Below are 16,880 nucleotides of genomic sequence, written 5' to 3'. Positions count from 1 at the left end.
GAAAAAATACTCTGGTGGTTGTATTTGATGGGTTTGGGAAATAAACATGTTTGCCAATTGAGCAGTCCTGAGAGTGGGCTTATAAAGCTAAGAGTGACAGTGCTGTTCTTTACCCCAATATCAAACAAGGGATTAAATCAAACAGATGGTCACTTTGGGCAAATGGACTAATTTTCTTCACCTTGACCTTTTCTACATTTTCTGTACTTCCAGCTCTGTGCCATCTTTCTTCTGAAGTAAGAGTCATGTTTCTGATCTCCATAAATTTATATTGATTATCTGATAACAGAGATTTTCTGGTGGGTAGTCATTACAAACTTAGAGATAGCAAACTTGTCCAGTACTTAAATTGCCCCATGTCCGAAAATATAATGTAATTTCAATCAAGTAATTAAATAAACTGACTTTCAGGGTGCCTGGGTTAAGTATCCGACTTTTGGATTCAGCTCAGGTCACGAGGGTCCTGGGATAGAGCCCCAAGTCAGGCTCCGCGAGGAGTCTACTTGTCCCTCTCCCTTCCCCTCTCTCCCACCCACTTTCACATAGAGCTTACGAAATCAGTCTTATTGCTTTATATACTTGTATTACTTTGCCAAGGCTGCCATACAAAGTACCACAGGCTGGGGCGCCTGGGTGGCTCAGTTGGTTAAGTGACTGCCTTTTGCTCAGGTCATGATCCTGGAGTCCCGGGATTGAGTCCCGCATTGGGCTCCCCGCTCAGCAGGGAGTCTGCTTCTCCCTCTGACCCTCTTCCCTCTCGTGCTCTCTATCTCTCATTCTCTCTCCCTCTCTCAAATAAATAAATAAAATCTTTAAAAAAAAAACAAAGTACCACAGGCTGGGTGGCTTAAAGAAAAGTTTATTTTTTCACAGTTCTAGAGGCTGGAAATCCAAGACCAGGGTGGTGACAGGCTTGGTTTCTCCTGATGCCTCTTTCCTTGGCTTGTAGATGGCCATCTTCTTACTATGTCTTCACAAGACTTTTTCTCTGTATGTGTACTTCCCTGGTGTCTCTGCTTCTCTCTTCTTATAAGAACACTGGTCACATTGGATTAGGACCCCACTCTTTCTTTTTTTTTTTAAGATTTTATTTATTTATTTGACAAAGAAAGAGTGAGAGAAGGAAAACAGCAGGGGGAGTGGGAGCAGGAGAAGCTGGCTTCCTGCGGAGCAGGGATCCTGATGCAGGGCTCGATCCCATGACCCTGGGGTCATGACCTGAGCCGAAGGCAGATGCTTAACCAACTGAGCCAACCGGGCGCCCCGTGAGGCTGGCTTTCTTGAAAGCAGTGCTAGTAGGTAAAACGGCAAAGGACTCAGCAACCAGAGTCTGATTTAGATTTAAATATCAGTACCTTCATTTACTAGTTTTTAATCGCCCTCTTTGGTCAAGATCCTTAAATTTGCCAGATCTTAGCTTTCTCATCTGTGAAGTGAGATCTATTTACTACTACAATAAAATGATGCATGTTAATTAAAATAAGGTGTATAAAGTAGGTCTCCTACTGCTGGGTTTCATAACCTCAGAACTATTAATATTTGGGCCTCATCATTCTTTGTTGTGGGGCCAGAATTGCCTCCTCCACTCATTGAAAATCACTGCCAACTTCCTGGTACCCAAGTACTTAACAAATGTCAGCTATAAGTTACTTACTGAATAATGAAAAAGACTATGCAACGTTAGAGATGTTAATAGGCAAATTCATACAATAACTCCACTTTTTGTGTATAAATTAATTGAATCTCTGGTGAACTGAAATTATTTAAAATGATGATTAACTTCTTAAGCCCGTATTTAATGATCTAATTATTTCCTTTGCATCTAAGGAAATATGAATTGAGTCTCTCTGGGAGTTTCAACTTTTTTTGCCAATTTTCATTTTATTTTGAAGATTTCCAAACATACATACATGTTGAAAAACTGTTACAATCACCCATCACCAAGATTCGCCTCGTTGTTAACATTTTGCCACATTTGTTTTATTTTTCTGGAATGAATTTATACAGCCAAAGAGGGAAAGTGGGAATAGTTTGTGTAAATAACTCAGATATGATTCATTCTGGTAAAGTAGCCTCTTCATCTTTCTGTCCGGTTCCCCTTATTCTAGCAAGAGGCTCCATGTCTATAAGCAGTACACAGATAATTCAGTTTGAGTACTTGCATCAAAAGTGTACACATAGGGATTTTTTTTGAGTGTTACTTTCTTCATAAGCATATCTGTTTTGAGATGGATTTCTGGCTAGACCCTACAGTGATAGTCATCAGTGGTTTAAAGTGTCACCTATTTGTTTTTATTTCTACTTTCTCTGTGTCATAGTGAATTCTGTGATCACATTTGATCCAGCTGAATAAAAATAACAAATTGTATTTAAGATCTTGATAGTGTCTCAGTTACTCCTGGATGAGGAATATGCCAAACATTAATTCTCAGTCATGAAAATCCAATTTATAAAAAAGTACTTATTACTGGACTTACAGTACCTTTTTCCATTAATGGACAGTTTCTCAGAATTTCTAAAAGTAGATCTGAAAATAAATATGGAGAAACATTGTAATGCTTGTGCAAATTAAGGAATTTCCATTTTCTTTATTGATAGCTTTTGAAACTTTTTTTGAGGAAAACTCTACCACATTTTAAAGTTACTTAACCTTAAATCACCAAAGAAATTTATCACATCTCATGTGCCTGATAGGACCCTGGAATCTCTTGAGTGAAAAATTCACATTTGTAACGCTCAATCTACTATTTGCATTTAAACATAGTCCTATAATGAAAATATAATTATGAAATAACTTTAACCTGCAACTAAACAGTTTTATGACTGTTAAATATGCCTAATACATTGTTGTCTGTCACACTTATTTTCCTCCATCCCTATCCCAGCTCATCTTGCATGTAAAAATACTCATAAAATCTCAGTGACTAAAATAGTTTATAGTAGTCTTATAGTCACTCTATCTCCAGGTAGATAAACATTTCATCCTGGATATATGATTTAATCAATCTGGAAGTGGGAGAAAGCAGTCAATGACCTGTAGATGTAAGGACTTAAGTTGGGAGCAACTGGATGGAAATATATATACATATATATGTATATATGTATATATGTATATATGTATATATATATATATATATATATATAATTTTTTAAATATTGGATGGTATTTGTTTCTGGTGAAGCAGCCATTACTCGTGAGCAGAATTGCATTCACTTCTTCCCAGTGGCTGAAGCAGGCAAACTCTGAGCAAAGTAAACTCCTGCACCAGATCCTGCATTCTCTTAACTGGTAATAAAGAACTTTGCTGGCCTGACAGGTTGTCACAGCAATTATTCACATGAAGTTCTGTAGCAGTTGTATCTGTCAGCCCATGTAGTATTGAATATTTTAACTGGCAGTCTTCCAAGACTGAACATTAATCTTACCATCTCCTATTACAGTCCCTAATCAAGATATTCCAGGGGTGATTGCACTAACATTGTTTGAAGACTACATCTACTGGACTGATGGGAAAACCAAGTCACTCAGCCGTGCCCATAAAACCTCGGGAGCAGACAGACTCTCACTGATTAACTCATGGCATGCCATAACAGATATCCAGGTGTATCATTCTTATAGACAACCCGATGGTAATTATATTTTCCATGATTTCCATAAGCACATCAACATCTTTTAGTAACATTCCATTTTTGTTTCCTCCATGGTTAAGTGTAAATTTATTTTTGAGAAAGAGTACCAGATTTCATTATTTAGCATAACTGTATAGGATGAATTCAGCTGATTTCAAGTATGTCTATTAAGGAATATGATTAGAAGCTCAATAATAGTACAGAGAATTATTAATTTGTTGAAATATTAAGTTAAAATGACAGTAAATGTAGTTAGAGCAGTAGAGAACGCATTCTTGAAATGATTTCTTTACAAAATAGTTATAGGAACCTTACTTGCTGGGTGAAAGGAATTATATTTAAGTATCTTTGGGGCTCTAAAAATGAGAAACATATCAAGCTTTTTAAGCATATGTCTAGTAAGAATTCTATCAGGACTCATGGAATAAAAGTTTGATTATTTTGCTTACAAAACAAAGCCACTACACTATTAGTTGTAGATCATTGTTTCATTGTTTTATTTTACATTTATATTTCTAAACATATGTATGTCTTCATCCAAAATGTGTCTAGTCTATATTTTTCTGATGGACAACTTTTTTTCTACTAAAATGCTTGTTTTTGTGGAACTGCATCCTTAAAATTATTTAATAGTAAAATGAATGCCATTGGGCAATGAATAGAATTTACAACAAAATACAATTATATTTATGAACTTGGTGACTTCAAGTTATGAAGTTTAAATGCCCTGTCTCTAATCCCATATTATATTTTGGCCTTGATTTTTCTGTTTTGCTGTTTCTTTCTCATCTATAGTCTCCAAACATCTCTGTATGATAAATAACGGTGGTTGCAGTCATCTGTGCCTTTTAGCCCCTGGAAAGACTCATACCTGTGCATGTCCCACCAACTTCTATCTTGCAGCTGACAATAGGACTTGCTTATCTAACTGCACAGCCAGCCAGGTGAGTACAGGTCTTGAAATTATTTCATAAAATGTATTATCAAGCTGTTATAAAGGTTTTGCCTGCATTTTGTTTATTGGCTTAAGCCATTTTGAAACACTTTTTTGTTGTTTAGCATAGCATAGCTTGATGACCATTCCATACATCATATAGAGGGTCATAGAGTAAGGGAAAAGCAATTGATGTACATCCTGAGAACGAAACCTTAGGAAATAGGAGGTACAAATAGAGGCCAAAAAGAGACACAAAAACAACCCTGAAAACAATTTTTACACACGTCCATACAGAATAATGGTTCAAATCAAGAATGGACATAGAAGAATCATCAGAAGAGATCTGATATATTTCAAGAAGGCTGGGTGATTGTGGCATAGGGTGAAGACTAAGATATATACAGTTTAAACAAATAAACAAATCTTCCTAGATAATCTACTGTGTCACCATCTCTTCTCCTCTCCCATTCCTCAGAGCAAGTGATAATGGAAAAGATGAATTGGACAAAAGTAATTTTCTACACTTTTTAATTGAAAAATTATATGATCTAAATAGTTTCCTCCCAAAACCTCTTTTTCTTCAACATATAATTATTTCTAGTAAAGATATTAAAATGTGCACTCAATGATAGTTACATGGACTTGATATTACTACTTTCAAGTTTTGGATAATAGTAATATGACATAAGATTTGATTTTTTTTTTATATTTGAGTCACTCTGTTGTGTAAGATAAAATTGTCAAGGAAACTATGATTTGTTTTGAAAATAGCTAAAATTTGTTTTTAGAATTCTGTGTTTTGAATCTGCTGGTTTTCCACTTCTAGCAGTGACATCCTGGCAAAACACTGAATTCCTCTTTGGGTGTGCTTATTTTCAGAATGGAGAAGCTAATACTAGCTCACCCAGCATCTCAAGTTATCACTATGAGTATCACCATTAAAGAACTGTACAATGCAAACCATTAAACCGCTTTGAGGTAGCGAGTATGTGTAGTAGTTAAGGGCACAGACTCTGAAGCCACATTCACTGGGACTGTGACCCTGACTCTGCTTGAAATTGGCTGAATAATCTTGGGTTTTTTACTTACTCTCATGATGCCTTAATTTTCTCATCTTTAAAATGGAAATACTAATATTTCCAGGCCACTCTTATGGAGATTAAATGGGAGAAGTTTCTGGCACATAGTAAGTGTTGTTACTGCCCTTGTCCTGGGGTGCGACTAGAACATACTTAAGGACATGTGTGCAATTAGTGTGAGCCGCCGTCAGGAGATTCTGATGTGTAATTGGAAGCACAGGCCACAGTTTCTTCTTTCTTTACGAAGTGTATTGTTTTAATTATAATCCCCTAAGTATTTGTGTAGACAAAATACATTATCTTTAGAGAACTAGAGATTTACGTCACTGTGAGAGGCAAAATAAGCAACCTAATTATTCCTAGAGAGAAACTTTAAGGGAGAAATCCCAGGTTCTTAAAACTTTTAAAATATAATTCCTGTTAGTACTATTTAGTTTAGACAAATTTCCAGTTTAAAGTCAAGGTTAGGGCACCTGGGTGGCTCAGTCGGTTAAGCATCTGCCTTCGGCTCAGGTCATGATCTCAGGGTCCTGGGATCGAGCCCCACATCAGGCTCCTTGCTCTGCTGGGAGCACACTTCTCCCTCTCCTTCCCGCTTGTACTCTCTCTCTGTCTCTCCTTCTCTCTCTCTCAACTAAATAAATAAAATCTTAAAAAAAAAAAAACTCGAGGTTATTCTGAAATAATCTCGGTCCCTTGTTGGCAGAGGGGTGTGTGGGGGTGGGGTCCAAGGGTCCCTCTGTTGGTGCCTAACACTGTGGCCTTAGGTGACTTAGTAGAAACGATGATGCCTGCCTAAGCCACTTACAGAGTTGTGAGCCCCCGTAGCCAACCAGAAATACAGCAAAGCCAAAGGATGCGTGACACACAGATCAACATCTCAAAGCATCAGCCTTCCTGTAATCATAAAGGGAATAAAACATTTCAAATTATTATATAAGAAAATATATAATTATGTTTATTCAATGCCAAAAAAATCAGATCAATTAAATGAATACCTAAATCAATCCAGAAAAATATTATTCATATAATTAAATTACGTCCTAATTTGGTATCTTTGGTGATATGATTAAGCATCTGCCTTTGGGTCAGGTCATGATCCCAGGATCCTGGGATTGAGCCCCACATTGGGCTCCCTGCTCCATGGGAAGCCTGCTTCTCCCTCTCCCACTCCCCCTGCTTGTGTTCCCTCTCTCACTGTGTCTCTGTCAAATAAAATCTTTAAAATATGCATACATATATATATATGTATATATATCCATATATACATATACATATATGGATATATATATAACTTTTAAATACCCCAATAGTGTTTTTACATAATTTTTTTAATTTAAAAAATTCAACAATAGTGAGAACACTAACAATAACAACAAAATTGTGGATCCAATATCTTTGCTGTCAGCAGTACTTCCTAAAGAAAAGAGTTATCAGTTCATTTGTTTCATTTTTATGAAAGAGTTAATGAAGAACAGTTAATGCAGTCCATTAGTGGTTATCCCAGTAACTCAGGGTTTATGCAGCCATTTACTGCTGATTTTTTTTTTTCCCCAATGTAGTGAGAGAAAAAACTATCTACTATACACTTCTTGGAGAAAAGTCAGTTCACAGAAACACAATTTTTAGTGAGGTTTGAAATTGAAATAAAGTAAATAATCCAAGTATTTCAGAATCATACCATTTAGCATTCTGATAAAAAATGTTACCATTTTAATTTATCTTACTACAGGATTTTTTATTTTTTAACATGAGTGCAACCAAAGATATATCCCCTGACTAGATTTGATTTTTAGAAAAATAAAATAGGCAAATCATACCAGTAAGAATTCTATTAGAGTTGAAAATAAACATGAAAATCTGGTAAAAATCAAGATTAAATACAGCTATTAGAGCTCTTATCACTTCAAATATTAAATTTAAATCATTTTTATTTTCCAATAAAAAGTAAATTAAAAAATAGCTTTATTTAGTTTTTAAATGGAGACTTTTTCTATTGCAAGTAAACCTCGCTTGCGTATGCAGGATTTGTATTTTATACTTGTATCCATTTTAATAGACATGTATTTAGTAGTTTCTTCATAGCTTCTTCTTGTGGGTGATAATTGCAGTTTGCAATTTATTTTATGAAGATATTAGTCTCGGAGAACATTTACCATGAAAAATGTTTTATATTTATATTTAGCATGTATCTTTTTTAAGTTACTATATTTAAGTATGAAAAAATGAAGCCCAGACACAAAATAGAAGAAATCTTCCTTTGAGAGTAATGAATAAAATGTTGATAAGCGTAAAAAGTAACATAATAAGTATATTTTACCCTGGCTTTCTCTTAGCTCAAAACCTTTTTATGGTCTTATTAAAAATGAAATGGCAAGCACAATCATCATGTCATATATAATTCCAACAGTTGGTGTTTATTTAAATCAGGCATATGTAGTGAGGTTTTTTTTTTTTTGTAGTGAGTTTTAAAATATGTATTTTAGATATTTTTCAAATCCTGATTGCGAAGGTTTTGAATATACTCAGGAGACACGAAATTCTCTTGTTAATGTACTTTGATATACTGTAATGACTGGAAATGTTTAATGTTCAGGGCAATTGCTTTCAGAGTTAACCTTATATCCCCAGACAGTCACTATCAATAAAGGTAATATTTTTCCTGTGGTAATTTATAAAAACCACCACAGACATGACCACAGGCTAAGCAAGTACGGGAAAATGAGTTGAACAGTCAAATCTTCCCTGGATTCACAGTGCTCTATTCCCTCCCATATTGCTACGAGGAAAAAAAAATCACACTCTTATTTAAGAAAATAATGTAGCTCTGCCTTGAATAAACTTCATGGTATCCAGAGAGGTTCAGCAAAAGCTACCATCAAATTTTCTCTTACTTGAAGAAAGTAAGAGTACTTTAAGTGAACAAACCTTTAGCTTGCTAATCCATTTCGTTAGACAAAACTGAACCTAAGCTATATTTTTCTATGTATTTTTCTATGTATTTTCTGTCTGACATATAGCATGTTAAGTAAATGTCACCTTGCTTTCAGGTCACTCACATGGGAATTACAACAGGAACACTTCAAAAAGAAAATTAATAAATTTTAGAAAATTGTCAAACATTTTCAATTCCAGATGACTTTTGTGATATATGCTTTTCACTGAATTTCTGTTGAAATAAGAAAACAATTCGATAGTGCTAGAAGAAACTTACTAAACTTTATTGCTTGGTTTTAATATTTTAAAGTAAATTTTTAATGGCAACTATTTTAGATGTGATGTACTCTATATGTAAAGTGTGATTTTCTTTAGTTTCTTTTATTTTATGAGAATAAGCTTAAAACTGAAAGGGGTTAGTTTGAGGTCCGAGATCACTAGGGAATAAATTTACTGAGTTTTCTTGGTCTCTGTACATTTGGCCAATTGTGAGGTTTAGTAGGAACAATATTTCTGTGCTCTGTTTCAGGAGAAGAATTTGAATTCAGATCAGCTTTCTTATAAAAAATCCAATAATAACCTTCTGAAATATTTTTCTAGCAACATGTTGCATGTGTGCTAAATAGTTTATAAGTAAATACTACCATATAACATTTTCAACTACTTTCTCTGTTATTAATCTTCCATTTGATGGTTTATTTCAAAAGAAAAGCGTTAAAAAACTTCCTACTTCTGTAAGTAATAGAAATTTTTTCTTATAATTTTTAACTATTTAAAATGGAAAGGATGATAGAACAAATAAAACACATTAATAGGGGTGCCTAGGTGCCAGTTGGTTAAACTTCTGACTCTTGGTTTAGGCTCAGGTCATGATATCAGGGTCCTGGGATTGAGCCCCATGTTGGGCTCTCCACTCAGCAAGGAGTCTGCTTCTCTGCCTCTCTTTTTCTCCCTCTGCCCCCACCCCTGCCTGCGTGTGTGCGCTCTCTCTCTCTCTCTCAAGTAAATAAATAAATCTTTGAAAAAAACACACTAGTAAATATATCAGTGAATAGTTTTTTTTTTATAATTTTAAGAATAAGTTTTATTACAGCAGTTTTCTTTAGTTTTATTTAAAAATATATAATATTCAAAAAAATAATATTCAGCAAAAATCTGTCACAGCCTTACTTTTTTACCTTTTTTGATATGCAAATGTTCATTTTAAATTAGAGATACCTCTTATTTGCTAGGTTCTTTTCCGGGCTTTGTAGGGGAGGATGTAGTATAAGGTGGTAAGTCATTGACCAAGATAGCATTAACATTCCTCAGCTTGACTAAACTTTAGACAGTTTCTTCCTGGCTGTAGGCCCCTGAGTTCCTTTTTTTAGAACACTTACTTTAGAAAACTTGCAATTGTGAATTATTTCTCTGCCCCTTAGAGATGTAAATTTTCTCCCAGCCTCTTACCAGTTTTACAGGCTAGGAATGTCTTCCTCAGGGACTGGGAACCATCCCCTATAGATTTAATCATCAAGAAAGATAGTCCAGTCTTGTCTCAGTCTCTATGGGAAGGTAGGAGCCCAGCTTTGATAAGTACCATCTAGCAAATACAGACAGCCCAATCATGTTGACCAACATCCTCCATACTTTTCCATTAGTTTACCCCTGAGCTTAAACCCACCCCCTCCGTTTTGTTTCAGTGGAGTTCAGTTTGCTCTCTCTCCCCTATTGGCAATAGTTTTAAATAAAGTCTTTCTTGCCTGTTTAACTATCTAGTGCAATTTTTGTACCTGTTTTCTAGTTATGACAATTTATCTTATTTATCCTCAAAGATCATGTATATTTATTAGAAATTCTGAAAACTAAAAATAACTGTACTGGTTTTAACTGCTTTAAAGAAATATTCTTAAAACTTATTTGGGCAGATGTTCACTGTGGCTAAAGGCAGTATGTTCAGAAAGTTCCATGGAATAACAGCATGACAGTGCCAGAAAGGATCATCCAGATTATCTTTAACTCCTCATTTGGTGGCTAAGGAATAGAGATAGAGAGATGTTCATCAAATTGTCTAAGATTCCTAAGGAAATGCAATTTAATTAACTTAATTCAACTTTTCAATGAATTCAGGATGCCTTTTCCTGATATATCTGGTGATTTTTTTAGCCCTATTCAGCATTTGGCAAGCGTTCTGTAAAGGCTCAGATAATCGATATTTTAAATTTGCTGGCCACATGGTCTCTGTAGCAACTACATAATTCTGTTGTTGTGGTGCAAAAGCAGCCATGGATCATATGTAAATGGGTAAGCTTTTCTCTGCTCCAGAAATCCCAGGAGGTTTTCCTGAACAATGTGCTTTCCTGGCAGATCATTTTGCTCTTGTTGTGCATTTATTCCCTATTATGGTATGCTCTAAGACCACCACAGTTCACATTTGCAGCAAGAGAGTAGGCTAGGCTGCTCTGCCCTCGTGAGTTTTTAAATATCCATTTAATATTGGGGTAGGTTCTTCAACCCTTTTTTCTTTCTTTTTTTTTTAAGTTTCGATGCAAAACTGATAAATGTATTCCATTCTGGTGGAAATGTGACACTGTGGATGACTGTGGCGATGGATCTGACGAACCTGATGACTGTCGTGAGTACATTGGTGAATGTGGGGATTTAGAATTTAGAGCTCCTTAAATTCCAGACCTTGAAAACTGAAGTGAGACCTTAAGGATTACGTTCTGATACTTTTACAAAATCTTTAAAAATACAACAAAAATTGTTACATTGTCTTGAGGATGTCTCTATTGACTGTTACATTTAGAATGACATTATCAGCAATTTGTGTTAGTATTTTGTTTTAAATTTTCTTACTTGCAGAAAAATTACACTCCACATGTAATGATCGGTATAAATAACAATCAGCATGATTTTGCCTGGATATATCACCAAATTAAAAGCAAAAATGGGCAAGTTTGCAGAATATCAATCAATAACTAAAATCTTACCTTTAAGGGATTAGTCTTTGTCAGTATTATAATACTGAACATTCCTTAAAAGTGAGATTTTTCCAGTATAAATCATTAGTCTGTTCTACTAATCATTTAGTATGCTTTGAGATATTGCCTTAAAATGACTACCAATTATGCTGAATGAAGTAAGTCAATCAGAGAAAAACATGTATCCTATGACCTTACTGATATGAGGAATTCTTAATCTCAGGAAACAAACTGAGGGTTGCTGGAGTGGTGGGGGGTGGGAGGGATGGGGTGGCTGGGTGATAGACACTGGGGAGGGTATGTGCTATGGTGAGCGCTGTGAACTGTGTAGGACTGTTGAATTACAGATCTGTACCTCTGAAACAAATAATATAATATATGTTAAAAAAAAGATAGAAAAAAATGACTACTAATTATACTTTGACTCATACTGTGATTGTCATGGTTAGGTGCCAGATACATACATTCATACATACATATAGGTATGTATATCCATATAGGAATATACATGTATATATGTACGTATATGGCATGTGTATATGTACATATGTGTATAAACACGTGTATCTATGTGACATGTGTGTATGTGCATGTGTGTACAAACGTGTATGTATATGTTGTGTGTGCATATGTGTATAAACGTGTGCATACATGACATGTGTACATATGTTTATAAACATGTGTGTATATGACATGTGCGTGTACACATGTGTATAAACATGTACGTATGTGGCATATGTGTATGTACATATACGTGTATATACATTTAGCTATCTTTGGTAACTTTGGTTGTAATGGACAGTCAGTAAACTTTTTCTTGATAGTCTTTTATAGTTCACTCCATGGGTCACTTTAATATTGTCCTGTCAAGTTGAAGATGCTTATAGTCAATCATGATAATTCCCTCAAATCTCAGTGTATGATTGCCATGATTTGGCCTTAACAATTGAGTTCAGGATCCTTAGGCTTGCCCTAGAGTAAGACAGTATACTAAGTAAAAAGGTAGTTACTTTTGGCTGTAGAACTTTCTACCACATAATTACAAAGTTGTTCTAAACTGAGGGTCTCTAGATAGTTACTTAAATGAGATGTAGTCCATCTCTCTGGTCACTATCAAGTGTATATAAAACATTTGAAGTTGTTTCACATAGTTCATTTATATTTTTGAAAGCAGCTAATAATATATTCAAGGAAAAGGAAAAAAAGACAGACTTTGCTTTTCTAATATTCTTTTTATGTTCTCGAAAGGTCCATTGGTCTTTGATTCTTTTAATATAGTTTTTGTTTTCACTGTGATAGGAAATATATAAGTAGTTTTTGTATGAAGTAAGTATTATCTGTTATGCCTGAATTATATTTGAATTAAAGGGACTATCAAAGGAACAGGAAATTATATTGGTGACCAACTGAGATTTACTCATTAAAAGAAAGTTATTGATTTCCCTGCAATAAAGAAAACTTTCAAAATATAATAAATAAAATAAATACAACTTATTTTGTAATTTACAGAAATAAAGGAGAATGAATATGTTAAATGAGTCCTCATATTAAAATGACTTTTCCTAGGGGCACCTGGGTGGCTCAGTCAGTTAAGCATCTGCCTTCAGCTCAGGTCATGATCCCGGAACCCCGAGATCAAGTCCCACACAGGACTCCCTACTCAGCGGGGGTCTGCTTCTCCCTCTGCCCTTCACCCTGCTTGTGAAATTTGCTCGCTCACACTCTCTCAAATAATAAATAAAATATTTTTTAAAAAAGATGATATTTCCAGCCCAGATTCACTAAAGCGTTCTCTGTGGAAAGACTGCCATTATGACCTACAAAGAAGGTCAGTGGCTCCCAATTCTTTACCGTCTAAACTACTTGAGGCTCCTGAGTTCTAACTTTAATCTTGATTGGACTATCATGCTGTAACCGTACTGATATAAAAAATTAACCAAAGATTTAGTATAATAAGTTTTTCATATTTACACACTTTCTTTCTTTTTATTTTTTTATATTATGTTATCTTAATCACCATACATTACATCATTAGTTTTTGATGTAGTGTTCCATGATTCATTGTTTGCGAATAACACCCAGTGCCCCATGCAGTACGTGCCCTCTTTAATACCCATCACCAGGCTACCCCATCCCCCCACACCTATCCCCTCTACAACCCTCAGTTTGTTTCTCAGAGTCCATAGGCTCTCATGGTTCATCTCCCCCTCCAATTTCCCCCCTTCATTCTTCCCTTCCTGCTATATTCTTTTTTTTTTTCAAGATATAATGTATTATTTGTTTCAGAGGTACAGGTCTGTGATTCAAAGGTCTTACAGTTCACAGCTCTCACCATAGCAGGCACCCTCCCCAGTGTCTATCACCCAGCCACCCCATCCCTCCCACCTCCCACCACTCCAGCAACCCTCAGTTTGTTTGCCAAGATTAAGAATTACTCATATCAGTGAGGTCATAGGATACATATCTTTCTCTGATTAACTTATTTTGCTCAGCATAATACCCTAAAGTTCCAACCACGTCATTGTAAATGGCAAGACTTCATTCCTTTTGATGGCTGCCTAACATTCCATTGTGTATATATACCACCTCTTCTTTATCCATTCATCTGTCGATGGACACCTTGGCTCTTTCCACAGTTTGGCTATTGTGGACATTGCTGCTATAAACATTGGGGTGCACATAACCTTTCGGATCACTACATTTGTATTTTGGGGGTAAATACCCAGGAGTGCAATTGCTGGATCGTATGGTAGCTCTATTGTCAACTTTTTGAGGAACCTCCATACTCTTTTCCAGAGTGGCTGCATCAGCTTGCGTTCCCACCAAAAGTGTAGGAGGGTTCCCCTAACTCCGCATCCCAGCCAACATCTGTCGTTTCCTGAATTGTTAATTTTAACCATTCAGAAAGGTGTGAGGTGGTATCTCATCGAGGTTTTGATTTGGATTTCCCTGATGTCGAGCAATGTTGAGCACTTTTTCATGTGTGTGTTAGCCATTTGGATGTCTTCTTTGGAAAAATGTCTGTTCATGTCTTCTGCCCATTTCTTGATTGGATCATTTTTTTCTTTGGGTGTTGAGTCTGATAAGTTCTTTATAGATTTTGGATACTAGACCTTTACTGATATGTCATTTGCAAATATTTTCTCCCATTCTGTCGGTTGTCTTTTGGTTTTGTGGACTGTTTCTTTTGCTGTGCAAAACCGTTTTATCTTGATGAAGTCCCAATAGTTCATTTTTGCCCTTGCTTCCTTTGCTTTTGGCGATGTATCTAGGAAGAAGTTGCTGCCTGTGTTCTCCTTTAGGATTTTGATGGACTCCTGTCTCACATTTAGGTCTTTCAAACATTTTGAGTCTATTTTTGTGTGTGGTGTAAGGAAATGGTCCAGGTTCATTCTTCTGCATGTGGCTGTCCAATTTTCCCAACACCATTTCTTGAATAGACTGCCTTTTTCCCATTGGACATTCTTTCCTGCATTGTCAAAGATGAGTTGACCATAGAGTTGAGCGTCCATTTCTGGGCTCTCTATTCTGTTCCATTGATCTAAGTGTCTGTTTTTGTGCCAGTACCATACTTTCTTGATGATGACAGCTTTGTAATAAAGCTAGAAGTCTGGAATTGTGATGCCACCAGCTTTGCTTTTCTTTTTCAACATTCCTCTGGCTATTCAGGGTCTTTTCCGGTTCCATACAAATTTTAGGATTATTTGTTCCATTTCTTTGAAAAAAGTGGATGGTATTTTGATAGAGATTGCATTGAATGTGTAGATTGCTCTAGGTAGCATTGACATCTTCACAATGTTTGTTCTTCAAATCCATGAGCATGGAACGTTTTTCCTTTCTTTGTGTCTTCCTCAGTTTCTTTGATGAGTATTTTATACTTTTTGGAGTACAGATTCTTTGTCTCTTTGGTTAGATTTATTCCTAGGTATCTTATGGTTTCAGGTGCAATTGTAAATGGGATCGACTCCTTAAGTTCTCTTTCTTCTGTCTTGCTGTTGGTGTATAGGAATGCTACTGATTTCTCTGCATTGAAATTCTATCCTGCCACTTTCCTGAATTCCTATATGAGTTCTAGCAGTTTTGGGGTGGAGTCTTTGGGTTTTCCACATAAAGTATCATATCATCTGCAAACAGTGAGAGTTTGACTTCTTCCTCGCCGATTTGGATGCCTTTGATTTCTTTTTTTGTCTGATTGCTGTGGCTAGGACTTCTAATACTATGTAAAATGGCAGTGGTGATAGTGGAAATCCCTGCCGTGTTCCTGACCTTAGGGGGAAAGCTCTCAATTTTTCCCCGTTGAGAATGATATTCGCTGCGGGTTTTTCATAGATGGCTTTTATAATATTGAGGTATGTAACCTCTATGCCTATACTCTAAAGAGTTTTGATCAAGGGAGGATGCCGTCCTTTGTCAAATGCTTTTTCTGCATCTATTGAGAGGGTCATATGATTCTTGTTCTTTCTTTTGTTAATGTATTGTATCACATTGATTGATTTGTGGCTGTTGAACCAACCTTGCAGCCCAGGGATAAATCCCACTTGGTCCTGGTGAATAATGCTTTTAATGTACTGTTGGATCCTATTGGCTAGTATTTTGGTGAGAATTTTTGCATCCATGTTCATCAAAGATATTGGTCTGTAATTCTCCTTTCCGATGGAGTCTTTGTCTGGTTTGGGGATCAAGGTAATGGTGGCCTCATAAAACGAGTTTGGAAATTTTCCTTCCATTTCTATTTTTTGGAACAGTTTCAGAAGAAGAGATATTAACTCTTCTTTAAATGTTTGGTAGAATTCCCCTGGGAAACCATCTGGCCCTGGGCTCTTGTTTGTTGGGAGATCTTTGATGACTGCTTCAATTTCCTTAGTGGTTATAGGTCTGTTCAGGTTTTCTATTTCCCCCGGGCTCAGTTTTGGTAGTTGATACTTCTCTAGGAATGCATCCATTTCTTCCAGGTTATCGAATTTGCTGGCATATATTTGCTCATAATATGTTCTTAGAATTGTTTGTATTTCTTTGGTGTTGGTTGTGATCTCTCCTCTTTCATCCCTATTTTATTTTTTTGGGTCATGTCTCTTTTCTTTTTGATACGTCTGGCCAGGGGTTTATCAATCTTGTTAATTCTTTCAAAGAACCAGCTCCTAGTTTCGTTGATCTGTTCTCCTGTTCTTTTGGTTTCTATTTCATTGATTTCTGCTCTGAGCTTTCTTATTTCTCTTCTCCTGCTGGGTTTAGGCTTTATTTGCTGTTCTTTCTCCAGCTCCTTTAGGTGTAGGGTTAGGTTGTGTATTTGCGATCTTTCTTGTTTTTTGAGAAAGGCTTGTATTGCTATATACT

General features: G+C 35.8%; 1 protein-coding gene across 1 annotated transcript in view; it reads left to right on the top strand.

Annotated features, from left to right (window-relative positions):
- LRP1B (LDL receptor related protein 1B) overlaps positions 1-16,880 on the top strand; it is a 1,883,216-nt gene that overhangs the window by 1,653,403 nt on the left and 212,933 nt on the right. The window contains 3 exon segments of the mRNA XM_035726875.1: positions 3,442-3,630; positions 4,426-4,574; positions 11,104-11,197. Of these exon segments, the coding sequence (XP_035582768.1) occupies positions 3,442-3,630; positions 4,426-4,574; positions 11,104-11,197 (432 nt within the window).

The sequence above is a fragment of the Zalophus californianus genome, chromosome 3, assembly GCF_009762305.2.
Source record: "Zalophus californianus isolate mZalCal1 chromosome 3, mZalCal1.pri.v2, whole genome shotgun sequence".
In the NCBI taxonomy this organism is placed as follows: Eukaryota; Metazoa; Chordata; class Mammalia; order Carnivora; family Otariidae; genus Zalophus; species Zalophus californianus.
The sequence above is the reverse complement of the archived record's forward strand: the minus strand, read 5'-3'. Positions and strand labels throughout refer to the sequence as shown.